We start from the raw sequence: 15506 nt of genomic DNA on the forward strand, positions 1-15506 counted from the left end.
GCAGTTTTAGGTATATAGAAAAATTGAGTGGAAAGTAAAGAATGTACCCATATACCCACCCCCTCCCAGTTTCCCCTATTACCTGCTTGGGGCTACTACACTGAACAAGGTCCTGAAACAATTATTATTATTATTATTATTATTAACATCTTGCATTAGTGCGGTGCATTTGTTACACTTGGTGAGCCAATATTGATGTTTTATTCTTAACTAAAATCCATTGTTTACATCAAGGTTCATTCTTGGTGTTGTGCATTCTGTGGGTTTTGACAAATGTATAATGACATGTAGCCGCCATGACAGTATCATACAGAATAGTATCACTGCCCTAAAAATCTCCTGTGCTCCACCTATTCATCTCTTCCGAACTGCCCTTGAGCTTCTGGCAACCACTGAGTTTTTTTTCACTGTCCCTATAGTCTTGCCTTTTCCAGAATGTCATGTAGTTGGATTGATATAGTATGTAGCCTTTTTGGATTGACTTCTTTTACTTAGCAATATGCATTTAAAGTTCCTCCATGTCTTTCTGTGGCTTTACAGCACATTTATTTTTATTACTGGATAACATTCCATTGTCTGGATGTACCACAGTCTGTTTACCCATTCACCTATTGAAGGACATCTTGGTTGCTTCCAAGTTTTGGCAATTATGGATAAAACTGCTATAAACATTCATGTGCAGGTTTTTGTGTGGACATAACTCTTTAATGCATTGGGTACATAGCAAAGATTTCAATTGCTAGATCACGTGGTAAAAGTATGTTTGAATTTGTAAGAAACTGCCAAACTGTCTTCCAAACTAGTTGTACCATTTTGCATTCCAACTAGCAATGAAGGAGAGTTCCTGTTGCTCCATATTCTTGCCAGCATTTGATATCATCACTGTATTGGGGTTTAGCTATTCTAATCCACGTGTAGTGGTATTTAATTGTTGCTTTATGATGTATTAATAATTTTTAAAAGTTATTTTTCTAGTTGTTGCTCTGGGACTTATACATCTTATCAGAATCTATTTCAGATTTGTATTAATTTAGTTTTGGAGAGATATAGAAAACTTATTCCTATATAGCTCTATTGTCTATAAGGGTCCCCTGAGTGGTAGAGCTTAATTGGGGTCCCCTGAGTTGAGGGTGGCTACTGGTTTGTTGGGTGTAGGCTCTGAATAACCAAGCAGGATGACTTGCTGAGGAAGGGGATGTGAACTACAGGCAGATAAAATAGGAACTTGAACAAAGACAGCATTTCTCCTTCTTGCTCATAGTAATATCATTAAAGAGTTCATCAAATGCATAAGCTAAAATCTGAGTCCTCTTGGGCTATCATATTCACAAGTTATAAATTGAGAGATTTTAGTTTACTAGCCCACGACTTGGCAGTGCCTGAAAAATGGTTCTTTAAGGGTAAATGCTTCTCAGAACAGGCCAAGAGAATGTAGTAGTGTAAATATCTGACAGTCAGAGCTGCAAAACTTTAAACTGCAAATGGAGGGAAGGGGAAAGTAGCCAACCAAAAACTGTAAAATGAGCTTGTACGGGGACATTATATATGACAAAATAAGAAGAGTAAAGGAAGCATTTAATAATTTTAACAGAGCAGAACAAGTTGGGAAAAGGGCAGAGATAATGGGTGTAGATTCAGTTGTACAGAATTGGAGTCGTTAAATTTTGGAATTTAAGTCTTTAGCAGAAAGAAGTAAATAGGACTGCCTAGGTAATACGAAGACCTAGTGTGGAGAAGTGTATGGATAGAGGTGAGAGGGTTAGGATACAAAAAACCAAATGCCATTATTGAGAATTGTACTTTAGGCCACCTGGCCAGAGAGAGGAAAGGAACAATATATTCTTAATGCTTACAGCAGTTGTTTTCTCTTGGATGACTCAATTTCAACAATTTAAATATAATTTCTTACTCTCTCTCTCTGCAACCTCCCTCCTTCCCACAAGATCTTATTGTTCTCTATTCTGACTCCTCAGCACCATTCTTTTGCATCCCAAGGGTGTTACAATAACCTTGAAACGCCCATAAGCTATGAAGAGGGTTCAGGTAAATCATGACTGCTTATGAACTGACTTTTCAGTTGAGATACAGAAGCTCTGTCCACTAGTACTATCCAATTGGTTAGAAAATTGAAGAGTGTATAAATGTGTGTGTATGAGTACGTGTGTGTGTGTATGTGTGTATGTGTATGTGTGTGTGTATTTGGGAGAACAAGAATGACTAATAATTATTTGGATCAGGGTCCTAAACTCAAATTCCTGTTGGAGTCAGGCACCCCATCTGAAGGGGGCAGTTGGTACTCAGTTTCTGCAGATTGTTGCCATGTGAGAATATAAATTCAATGTTACCAGATGTTCTATTTTTTTTTAAGAAACAGGAAACCTGAATTTTTATATGAAATCTTCCACCTTTTGAGGCAGGAGAATGGCGTGAACCCGGGAGGCGGAGCTTGCAGTGAGCTGAGATCCGGCCACTGCACTCCAGCCTGGGCGGCAGAGCGAGACTCCGTCTCAAAAAAAAAAAAAAAAAAAATACCAACTAATTTAAAACTTTGAAAAACACTAGGTAGGCCAAACAAAACACTTCTCCAGCCACCCAATGGTGAATGCTACTTTAGATGATAGATAGAATTCATGGTAGGGCCTTGATCTGGTGATTTTAAACTCAATCTGGCCCTTTGTCCATTAAGTATGAGTTTGATTCCAGCTTAGCGGGGTTGAGTACTTCTCCCAAATGGCAGTCTTGCATGTTGGTTTGTATCCTATAACTTAAGTGAGAACTTCCTCAATGATAAAAATGGTAAATAGACTCTATGCTTGGTTAGGATCAGTCTGTTCAGCAGGTAACTGAAAAATCAGTGGTTAGACTATGGGATGTAACGAAAGTAATCAGAAGGTAGTTTTCTTGTGGTTCCTTTTTATGTGCTTGCTCCTTCATGAGATCATGAGTCTGCTGAAGACAAACCATGGTAAAGACTTTGGATTTGGCTCTAAAAGTGTTGAGAAGCTATTGGAGGCTTGTGAACAAGGAAGGAACACGATCCAACTTAATATTCTAAAAGGAACACTCTTAAAGAGCTGACAGGTGAGCCCTGTCTAGAGCTACAATCTGGAGACTTCCAGAAAATCTGCCTTTACAGACTTTTCCTCTACCACACGTTCTTTCCTAGGAATGCTGTTCTTGTGTGTTCATGTTCCTGCCCTCTACTGTAAATAGAGATATTCTTTATGGTTTTTGGGCCATGTAGCCTGATAAACGTGAAGCCTATCATCCTGAATGAGTAATCCAAGGGTAACCAATGTCTCCTCTGATTGAACAAGCTTCACTGTGTTCTCACCTGGCCTTCAGGTCATTTCTCAGATATGTGACAAGATAGAGCCTTCTAGATATCTGCTCTTTCCATCTGAGAAAACAAGTGATATGACCTTATGAATTGGTCTAATTGCTCAACACCATGCTTCTATCTTTCAGAAAATATTGAAGGAAGGACCTATGCTGAAGAACTGTAACTCCTTCAAGAGATGGAAGCTTAGATATTTTCTGGTTCAAGGACAGAAGCTCTACTTTGCACACCATCCCGCGGTAATGTATAGCATATTGTCAACTAGATTAATGGGTGGGTGCCAGGAAAGGTTTGTGCGGGAAGATGGACTAATAAGTAAAGACATGTCAGCAAACATTAGGGTGGAAGTTGAAGCCCTCTATGCTTTTTTTAACTTGCCGTTTTGGGTCAAATGGGGATACTTTTCTCTCCTTTCTCTTTTCAGTATCCCTTTCCTTTCGTATTTTTCCCAGCTAGCTTCTGCACCCAGAACCAACTATAATTTTGGGGATCCAGTGCAAAATGAAAATGTAGTGCCCTTTATTCAAAAAGCAGGGGGAAGTTGTATTAAAGCTACTAACATATAACGCTTTATGTTTATACTAAAATATTAATATAAAGCAAAGACTTATCATGGTGTTTTTACTTGCTAATGCAATTCTAAGTAAAGAAAAATAAAATTTTAAACAATTAGCATGAATTTCACTATTCATCTGAACACTATACAACACCAGTTTTAAATGCAAATGTAAGAGCATTTGATTCATATAAAGAATCACTAAAATTATAAAATTTGTGTTTAGTAGCTCATACAAGTGTATGTATTTTGTTCTCAGCAGTATAAAAAACTGCACAAAACTAGCTCAACTGTTCACATTTTACTTCTCGATACTTGCACATTCCACCAACACTTTTCTAACTGAAAGAACTATGGATTGCCTTATCTTTCCGTTTCCTTCCATGTCATCATTTTTAGCAGAAATGGTTGGCTACCCAGGGTGTAACGAGCAAGGAAGAATACAATAGGGCTTCTGGTTGTTCATATTTCTTAGAAACCATTGTCTTTTTTCTATGCGTGAAGCAAGTTCTGGTTCCAACAGAAAGTATGACCTCTCAGGGCGGTCAGCTCCCCTACTGCTTACTCAGTCATAGATGTAACACACTTATCTTGTACTTGCTTTGAGTCTTGCTAAACTCCCACTCTTCATGGGTCCACTAGAATTCTATGTTCATGGACATCACAAATGCAAATGGAGTGACAAGACATGGGGTGGAAATGTATATTGCACCTATCTACTCTGCTCATATGCATGATCTGTTGTCCCATTGGACTTCACTTACGAAACACATGCTCAAAGACAAAATTATGAATTAATTTTAAGATGACAAAAGCAAAGCATTAAACTAAGTGTGGGGCCCTTCTGAACACAGGGCCCTGTGTGACTGCACAGTTTGTATACCGGTGAAACCAGCCTTGCCTGTATCCATGATACTGATTTCCTGCTGCTGGCTAGATGGTATCTACTATGGCCAGTTAATAAGGAGACACAGACCTCAAACTGGATGGGACTAGCAACACCAAAGGCTGCCACCAATAAAATAGGAGTTAATCACAATCTGTTTCTCTAGGACTCTAGTTAAACCACATCCCATTATCGTTTTCAGCATAAGCCTTTATGTTTAAATAATTCTGAACTGACCAACTCAAGCCTTCCTATAATTCCACATAAATATCTGTAAAAAGTTTATTTTGATTTCATTTTTTTGTTGCATGATATATTAACAAAAATCATGTTGCTAATAAATGTTAGCCCTCAAGCCAAAGAAATGATTGGATCATGACTGCCACAAATGCCTGTCAGCAAGTCTGTGTATGCGTGTGTGTGTGTGTGTGTGTGTTTACCTTTTAACGTCTCTTTGCATCATTAACCAGACGGTTCCTTGTCCCTCTCTCTCTTATATCTTTCCAGTTTGCACACTTTGAAACGATTGATCTGTCTCAAGCCGCTGTGGCAGAAAGCAGCTGTAGAAACCTTTGCCACAGTTTTTGTGTAAGTAAGATTGGGAATGACTGAATGGGCAGGGGTAGGGACTAGCTGGGAAGATAGCTTTCCATAACCACTTCTTACTTCTTTGAACTTCAGGTTTCCAAAGTTTCCTTTGATCCCAAAGTGTTATCATTCATGCAAACATTTTCTAGCAGCCCACTGATAGGGAAGAAAAAAGTGATGGTCTTTTTCCTTATTACCAGTATAAAGCTAAGCTGATTTCAAGGGGAAGGGAGTATGTGACTTATAAAAATCAGTCCTTCCAGTGAAGGTGATTTAGAAGCGTATCACTGGGAGTCTTTCAAGAGACTGCTAATATGTTATAGAAAATGGCAGGATAATTGAGTTACATGACATCCTCTCCTCTGATGAAGTAGATAAGAGCCCTAATTCAAAGTGAAATCTACCCCATGTTGAGATTACTGATGAAAGTGCCTCAGAGAAAGCAGAGGATTTTCTAGGGAAGCATCTAGGGCTTGGTGTGACTGAAATGTTACACGGCTTTGGTCATTCAAGTGAATCCAGACCAGAAAACTCACTGAAAAATAGAAAGCTTGGTGGTCCAGGAATTCTCCTACCCACCTCCTTCCAGAACTGTCTTCTCCCAGCCTCAATGGTGGAATATGGAGACTGGAGTTCCTGTTTAGGCAGGTAGGGGATAGTACCGAACAGACTAAAGAGCTGCAGACCCAATATCCTGCTTCCATGGTTGGTTCATGTTCCATCCTCCCTTGAAAGGAGAGTGACTGGGTCTAAGAAGAAGACTTTGCTTTTGTTACTCTCTCATTACATCACCTTGACACAGGGTAAAGCTGAGGGCTCTGTTGACCAATCCCAAAAAGCTGAGCCTTTGGGTGATGAGCCTATAGGCTAATGATTTTGGTCTCCATTTTACAAAGAAACAAATCATAAGGGCTAGGCTGCCCCTTAACCTAATTAAAGCACAGAAGCAGTGAACATCAGCCCCACTCAAGAATGGGTTTGGACCAAAGGAGTGGCTGTTATCACAATCCCGACTAGCTCCTATTTCCATCTACCACATAATTTCACTGTGCTACATGCAAAAGAAGAAACAAATTCCTTGTTGGTGTGGTGAGCTCTAGCTTCAAGACTTGGGGAGCTTATAGTAAAGGCAGTAGGGCAATGGAAGCAGTGACTGATGCTGTAGCTATCCATGATCCCTCCTGCCCTCTGGGAAAAGATCAAGTCCTGCTCATGGTCTATGTCTGCTAGACTCTCAGTGTGGCATTCTTATTATTCCTGCCTGGGTTCTTGTGCCAAGCAGGATTAAGAAAGACAACTGTAAAATTCTCTTCAGGTTGTCCCTAGCCATAAGAAAGAAACTGGATTTTTAGACATCTCACTCTCCCACTAAACAGAAACAGGGATACCCTAATGAACCACATACAATTTTACCACTTCAAGTAGACAGAGTAGCAGTAAGCAAGTAGGGTTTTCAGGCAAACTAAATTGAGTAATAGATGGTACGTGGTTTAGTATTTAAAAGAATGAATTCTGAAGCCAAAGAATCTGAATTTCAATTCTGGTTTAGTTTTTTACCTGCTGGGTGACCCTGGGCAAATCATTTAACTCTTTTTGTCTTGGTTTTCTGGGCTATGAAATGGGAAAAATAACAATGCCCATCTCACAGGGTTGTAATGAAGATTGAATGAAATCATATGCATAAAGTGCTTTAGAATAGTTCCTGGCACATAGTGAGTGGCATTAAAATGTTAATTATTGCTATTAGCATTATTATTATTTTGGATTGGTATCTAAGGAGCTACCAGTGGCTCTGGGAATGTCTGTTTTATATTCAAGAAGTGCCTTACATTGTGCTTGGTACAACTGTGTAGTTTCTTAGAAAGTTCACAGACTCTGTTTGAAGGCAAAGTTATGGAGTGAGAACCAGCTAATAATGTGACTTTTTGTTTAGGTTATCACACCACAACGAAAAATCACTCTGGCTGCACCCAACCGGAAAGACATGGAAGAATGGATTAACCTCATAAAAACCGTCCAACAGGGAGAAATTTATAAGGTAAGGAAACTAGTAGAGAAGCCACACAATTCTTAATAGGTAAATAATTAATTGCATTAGTTAAGCCACCTTTACAGCAGGGAAATAATAAAATGGAAGCCGAGACCACCTGGTTAGGAATTATAGACAGAAAACCTCTTTAGAATTATTCATAAATAGGAGTAATTAACTTGGACTCAGACCTTTGTAAGTATGTGGTGCAGATACTTCTATACATATCCACTTAATATGTAGATATAAATGTATGCCCAATGGATGAGTCACTCAAGGTGTATGTGAGCAGCTAATGTAGATGCCCTTGGGTTAGGAAAACAAGAATCAGCAGTCTTGACTTGGGTCTGCTGAATGACAATAGTAACAGCTAAGGAAACTGAGACTCAGAAAGAGGTAGGAACCAGTCCAAGGTGGAATCACTATTCAGTAGTGAAACTAGGATTCCAATGCAGGCAATGTGACTCCAAAGCCTATGTCCTTGACCACTATACTCTTTGCCTTTCTGTTTTCTGTCTACTACAAAAGTAATGCAGAGGGAAGAGTAAGAAGTATCCTCTCCAAAGCTTAGCAGGGTTCTTTTTAACCTAGCAATACCAAATATCTGGCCACTGCTCCCTGCAGTAACTGGTTCAATCAAACTTCAGGAGATACACTCTGCCTGCCCTTCTATACATCTACCACAGTTAGAATTTATGTAAGTTCCAAGAGGAGAGAGATCTGTGTCAGTTATTTACTTAGAGCAGTCTCCGGCACATAGTAAAGGCACTATAAATATCTTTTGAATGAATAAATGAATCTGCAGGAAATCTTGGAACCAGGATTTGGACAGAGAATGATACATGGTTCATCTTGAAGCAAAGTTCTGCTGTAAAGGTCTTAGAGATAAAGGGGAAGGTGAATCCAGACTTTAAAATAACCTAGTGTCTTAAATAACTAGCAATGCATAGATGATTGTTCTAGGCAATTTGAATGGAGCAGTGTGTGAAGTGGTTTGGATAATGCGGTTTAGAAATAAAACTAATGCCATAGAGAAGAGCCATCCATCCCTACTCCCCGAGGACTTCTCAAGCTTTTGACCACTTAGTCTCATAACTATACATTCTGCTCCCTATAGCAATGATGGGGAACATGACAAGATGGCTGACTTGAGGCCTCTCCAATATCATTAAGGCGTCCCCCAGTCCCACATTATATATGCTTAAATTGAGAGATCCTTTGCTTAGCATTTGCTGGTGATCTTTATACGATTTAGCACTCAGAATTTTACCTCTTTGTTATTTTATTCTTCCTTTCCTAATGGAGAAGCACATCCCCTTTTCACCTCCTGCCCCGACCAATAAGGCCACTACAGTACAAGATTAGAGGCAGTCATAAAAAGTTGTGAATTCCGTGCTCCTTTCCTATCTTCATCCCTGTGGACCAATATCTTTCCTTCCTGTGACTTAACCTCTGTTCAAACTGGAGGGTTTCTCATGAATCATATAGCATTTTCAATTTGGCATAAAAGGTCACATAGGATATTTTGAATTTTAATTATTGTTCTAGGAACGCAAAAACTGCTAGAGAAATTCTGATGACTACTAGAGAATTGGTGCACCATCCCTGAATTCATTGAATTAAACACCTAGGTATTGATTACCCAGCACAAACTAGAAAGGAAAAAAAAATCCCTGTTTACTCTCTTGGAAGAGTTGTATCAGGTTGTAATCACAACCTCTGTGGAGCTTCTCCAGGGACCTAAATCTATTAAGGAACACTTTTAGCTGATAGTGAAACGTCTCAGCACCAGCATCTTAGCAATTTGTCTTACTTGAGGCTTAAATAGTCAAATATCCTTTCTCCCATATGTGCCTTATCTCTAATGGTCCCTTCTATCTTCCGTCACCACCAATGCCTGACAAATAGGGCAAGGGAAGATTAATCATGGATTTAGTGGTCTATTAAAGTGGTGACAAAGTAATTGGATAATCTATTGGAAACTAGTCAGTACACATTAATAAGCCATCCCCTACTAGTTGCCCAATTCTGTTTCATAGAGAGTAGAAAAAAAAAAAAATGCAATACTTGCTCCCAGCCTCAATGAGCTTTGTAGGTAATAGGGAGACACTATATACACAAAAGAAACAGTTAAAGGACAGTACCCAAGATAAATGACAGTTTTCAGAGATGTTACAAGGCAATGCATGATTGATTGCCAGATGAATGAAACAGACAATAAAGTGGTATGGGAGTTCAGAGGAGGAAGAGATAAGTATGGGCTGGAGTCCTCTGGGAAGAGTTAACAGAGGAGAGATTTAAGACTGACCTTGAAAGATAGATTGTATTTTATTGGTGGCAGGGAATTAGGGGCAATGGGAGGTCCTGGGCTATGGAACTGGTATAAGCAAAAGCTGAATAACAGGAAAACAGAACCTTTTTGGAATACAGTGAAAGGGAGAATCCATTTCACCAGAAAAGTTTAGGAAATTGAGTCCAAGAAGTATGTCTTGAGAGGAAGATGGGGCCTGACTATGGAGATTTTTCAATGCCTGGATAAAGAGTGGGGAAGATTGGCAATGTATACAAAGTTAAGCTTAAGGATGGATTCAAACGGGAAGAGAATTGATAAGAGGGATACTTAGAAATACAGGATGGATTAGACAAGGGAAAAACTGGAGGCCAGAAGTTCAGAGAAGAGGCTATGATTAATTATGGCAAGACAGTGTTAAGCCCCAATGAGGATAGAAAGGGAGGACAAGTGTGGATACTGAGTTAGGGGTGGCGGATAACCTAAATATAAGAAAGAGGCAAATGAAGTAGAAAAGTCACAGACAGATGAAAGGTGTGAGGCTGGGGGATTTAAAGAAAGAATAAAAGGAGAAAGTTAGAAATAAGGAGCTGCTTGGAAGACTAGATTAAAAAGTTTGCTCTTCCTAATGAATTTTCATGGAATCATTGACTGTGGAAACAGAAATAGACCTTAAAAGTTATCTGGACTCCAGATACTAGATTCTAGAGCATCTGGAGATGTAAGTCATGTGGCCTTTATTTGAACTCTTCCAAAGGTAGGGAACTAAGTTTCTTACAAGAAAGTCCATCTAATGTTCTTAAAGCTCTAAATCTTGGAAATTTTTTTCTGAAACTTTGGCCTAGTTGAAGAAAGAACTTTCTAACATTCACTGTAAGCTGCAGGAATGGCATCAGCTGGCTCTTGAGGTGGAGAACTCCCTATCATTGGAAGTAATACAAACAAATAAATTGAACAACTGCTTGTCAGATGTTGTACAGAAAATTGATTTTTTCAAGTGGGCAAACTAGATGAACTTCAAAATTCCCACTTAGAAACCATAACTTCAGGGAAATTCTCTGTGGCACTGCACCAGCTTGAGGGGGAAGTGGCACAGTAAAAGAGAACCATTCTTCTTACCATTTGACCCTGGCTTTTCTCAGTTCTGTGGTCCAAGGGGGGAGTCTCAGCCTCACTCCCAAGTTCTGGGATATTCACAATGGTATTCTCACCTGTGGATAGTTGCCATATGGATTTCTGTAGTGCAGGGAGAGAAGCTGGAGAACTCCTATTCCACCACCTTGCTGATGTCACTCTCTATCTTACATTTTACTATAAGCAGTCAGGAGGAACCAAATACCCTCAGCTGAATATCGAATTTCATCATTCACAAGTTCTACTTTCCATCAAACACTAGCATACAAACACAATTCAGTCAAGTTCTTTGCCACTTTATAACAACAATCACTTTTTCTTTATTGTCCAGTAACATGTTCTTGGCCGGTCCATATTTTTACCAAAATTCTGTTCATGATTACTGAGGTATACTCTAAGAAGATAGAAGCTTTCTCTACAGTTCTCCTTTTCCCTTTCTGAGCTCTCACCAAAATCTCCTTTAAAATTCTATTCAGAACAATCTAGGCTTTCTTGGCATGTACCTCAAAACTCTTCTAGCCTCTACCCATTACCCAGTTTCAAAGTTGTTTCTACATTTTTAAGTATTTGTTATAGCAGTACTCCTCACTTCTCAGTACCAATTCCTGTCTTGGTCAGTTTGGGCTGCTATAAAAAATTCCACAGACCAGGTGACTTCAAATAGCAAACATTATTTCTCACACTTCTGGAAGACAGAGAGTCCAAGATCAACCGACTGGCAGACTCAGTGTCTGGTGAAGACCCACTTCCTGGTTCATAGACAATTGTCTTTTTGTGTCTTCATGTGGTAGAAAGGGGAGTGAGGTGGGTTTCTGGGGCCTCTTTTATAAGGGTGCTAATCTGGTTCATGAAGATTCCAATCTCATGACCTAATCACCTCCCAAAGGCCCCATCTCCTAATACCATCACCTTGAGGGTTAGGATTTCAACATATGATATGAAGGGGGTACACAAGCATTCAGTCCATTGCAAATGAAGAATCTGATCGGAGCAATGGACTGCATGAATGTATTCACCTAAGTATTTTAGAAGGGTAAAAATCAAACACAAAAACCCAAGAACCACACACTGAAAGCTTTAAAGAAGACTCTTTCTTTAGCATTTAGAGATCCGTGGCTTGTGTACATGCTACTGTTTTAAATCTGTCTTCAAAATGGATTTTTAATCTGTGTCAACAAGTAAAAAGATCTATAATGACATACTGTATTAGTTTCCTAAGGCTGCTGTAACAAATTACTGCAAATTTTGTGGCTGAAAGCAACAGAAATTTATTTTCTCAGAGTCCTAGAGCCTAGAAGTCTGAAATCAACACGTCAACAGGGCCACGATCTCTCTGTAAGATTTAGGGGAGGAATTTTTTCTTTTTGGCGTCTTCCTAGCTTTTGGTGGTTGCTGGTAATTCTTAGTGTTCCTTAGTTTTCTGCCACATCACTCCAATCTCTGCCTTCGTCATCACCTAGTATTCTCCCCTGTGCCTGTTCCCTCTGTATCTTCACATGGTGTTCTCCTCTCTGTATGTATCTATGTTCAAATTTCTCTTTTTATAAAGATAGTAGTCATTGGATTGAGGCCACCATAATATAGTATGATCTCATCTTAAATTTGTTATATCCTCAAAGACCCTACTTCCATATAGAATCACAGTCACAGATAGTGGACATTAGGACTTGAACATATCCTTTGGGGAGACACAATTCAATCCACAAGATTCCACCCCCTAGTCCCCCCAAATTCATGTCCTTCCAATGTGCAAAATACATTCACTGTCATCTCAACATCCTCAAAAGCCATAGCACATTCCAGCGTTAAATCTAAGTCCAAAATATCATTTTGTAAATAATCTAAATCAGATATGAGTGAGACTCTGGGTATGGTCCATCCTGGGCAATATTCCTCTCCGTCTGTGGACCTGTGAAACCAAGAAAGCAAGCTATATGCTTCCAAAATACAATGTTGGGGCAGGCATAGGACAGATATTCCCATTTTGAAAGGGATAAAATGGAAGGAATAAAATGGTTGCAGGTCTAAAAAAATTGGCAACTCAGCAGGGCAAATTCCATCAGGTTTCCAGGCCTGAGAATAATTCTCTGTGGCTAGGTGTTCTGTTCTCTGACCCTACCCACTTGGCTCACTGGAGTGTCAATCCCCCCACAACCCCCTGCATAACCAGGAGGTAGCCCCACCTTCTGGAACCCAAGAGACAACTCCACCCTCTGGAACCAAGGAGACAGTGCTCCTGCCCCTTGGGCCCACATGCTTTGGGCCTATAATGGCAATAGCAGCGTCTCTGGCCTCTGAGCCTCTCTCGGCAACCTTGCTGGCCTCTGAGCTACTCCTGGAAGTCATTCTTCCATTTTCTTGAAGGATAACACATGTTCATAGCTGAGTCGCTTTATCAGTGTGTCTCATGCCTATAAAGTCTGATAACCTTCCTTCATTTTATCCCATATCTGTCCCCTTCAGTCCAAGTTCAGTCCAATCTGACAGTGTTCTGCTGAAATGGTTAATCAGAACCAGGTGTCCCACGTCTAATCTCTCCAGCAAAAGTTTGTCCAGACACACCCTTGATGTTCTCTGCAGGGCACGCTTTCTTGTGTTTTGCAATATGGATAAGCTGAGAATTTTCTAATCTTCTAGTTCTGGTGACTTTTTGCTTGATAGTTCTGTTATGGACTCCATTGTGTGCCCTCCACCCAAATTAACATGTTGATGCCCTAACCCCTAATGTGACTTTGGAGATAGGACATTTAGGAGGCAAATAAGGTTAAATGTGGCCATAGGGTGGGGACCTAATCCGATAGGATTGGTGACCTTATAATAAGAGGAAAAGAAATAGATATTCTCTCTCTCTCTCTCTCTTTCTTCTCTCTTTCTCTTTCCCTACATGCACACATTGAGGAAAAACTACAAGAGTACACAGTGAGAAGGTGGCCTTCTACAAGCCAGAAAGGAAGCCCTCACCAAAAACTCAACTGATTGATACCTTGATCTTGGACTTTCCAGCTGTAAACTGTGAGAAAATAGATTTCTGTTTTTAAGCCACTCAGTCTATGGTATTTTTTTATGACAGCCTGAGCAGACTAACACAATTTCTTTCCTCAATGTATCACTTCCCTGTCACATATTACTATAAACAGCAAAGAGAAACCAAGATGCACCTCTTATACTTTGCTTGGAAATCTTCTCAGTCAAATATTCAAGTTTATTGCTCATAAAGTCTACTTTCCACCCAACAGTAGAGCAAAATCAGTCATGTTCTCTGCCACCTTATGAAAGTATTACCTTTCCTTTAATTTCCAATATATTCCACGTATTCACATAAGGCCTCACCAGAAACACCTTTAATGTTCATATTTCTAGAAACACTTGTTCAAGGCAATCTAGGCTTTTTCTAGCATGTGTCTCAAAATTCTTCTAGGCTTTACCCATTACCCAGTTCCAAAGCCACTTCCACATTTTTAGGTATTTGTTACAGCAGCACCCCACTTCCCAGTACCAAAATCTGTATTAGTTTTCTAGGTCTGCCATAATAAAATAACTACAAACTGGATGGCTTAAAACCAACAGTAACTTACTGTCTCACAGTTTTAGAGTCTAGAAGTCCCAAATTAAGGTATCTGCAGAGCCATGCTTTCTCCAGTGACCCTAGGGGAGGATCCTTCTTTGCCTCTTCCTAGCTTCTGATGATAGCAGGCAAACCTTGTCATTTTTTGGCTTGCAGATGCATCACTCCAATCTCCACCTTCATTGTCACCTGGTGTTCTCCCCTGTGTCTGTGTGCTCTGTATCTTCACAAGGTGTTCTCCTCTTCGTGTGTGTGTGTCTGTGTCCAAATTCCTCTTTTTTTATAAGGATACCAGTCATTGGATTAGGGCCCATTCTAATCCAATATGGCCTCATCTTAACTTGATTATATCTGTTAAACCCCTATTTCCAAGTAAGGTCACATTCATAGGTGCCAAGGGTTAGGACTTGAACACATTTCTGAGGGGACACAGTTCAATCACCACACATACTCATCCAGGGTGGGAAGCATCAACGTTTCCTTACAGAATAGGATGTACACAAGGAATATGAATTCCATTACCTCAATTGCTGATCCTAAGCAATGTCCGTTTTACATATTCCTATGTATTCTGTAGGCAATTTGGACCATGAAATTTAATATTATACCCAGGCAGAGCTCTGAATTTCTTCCACGCAGTCCTGTGAAAGCTTGCACATTTAGAAGAGCTCACTTGTCACTCTAGACAGGAATGATCTGTTTTAGAATCTGTTTCCTCCAGTAGACTATAAATTCCTTGATGGAAACAGCTATGGTTTATTCATCTCTGCATCTCCAGTGCCTACCATGGTAGATGATACATAATAGGTTCTTAGTAATTATTGGAGGAGAGGAGACTGGGAGGAAAAAAAAAAAAAAGAAGATGCTTGTGGAATTACAATCTAGTGATTTGGGGAGTAGAAAGGTTCTAGGAGCTCAAAGTGCCAAAGCCAAGAGTATGTCACTTCCTCAGGACTCTCCATCTTCTATTCTAATCACCCTAGAGCTTTCCAGTGCCTTAATATACAATAAACATTACAATCACAAAGCAATCCCAGAACATGTGAGCCTTTAGTTCATCAAAATAGCTTTCCCTTCCAGAAAGTTCCAGGTCAAATCAACAGTAGCTTAGCACATAA

The 15506-nt window shown here is 39.7% G+C and overlaps 1 protein-coding gene across 1 annotated transcript in view; it reads left to right on the top strand.

Annotated features, from left to right (window-relative positions):
- Positions 1 to 15506, top strand: part of DGKK (diacylglycerol kinase kappa) — a 105123-nt gene that overhangs the window by 43426 nt on the left and 46191 nt on the right. The window contains 3 exon segments of the mRNA XM_033201048.1: positions 3469 to 3579; positions 5290 to 5370; positions 7304 to 7408. Coding sequence (XP_033056939.1) covers positions 3469 to 3579; positions 5290 to 5370; positions 7304 to 7408 — 297 coding nt within the window.

The sequence above is a fragment of the Trachypithecus francoisi genome, unplaced genomic scaffold (assembly GCF_009764315.1).
Source record: "Trachypithecus francoisi isolate TF-2019V2 unplaced genomic scaffold, Tfra_2.0 Lachesis_group6, whole genome shotgun sequence".
NCBI classification, from domain to species: Eukaryota; Metazoa; Chordata; class Mammalia; order Primates; family Cercopithecidae; genus Trachypithecus; species Trachypithecus francoisi.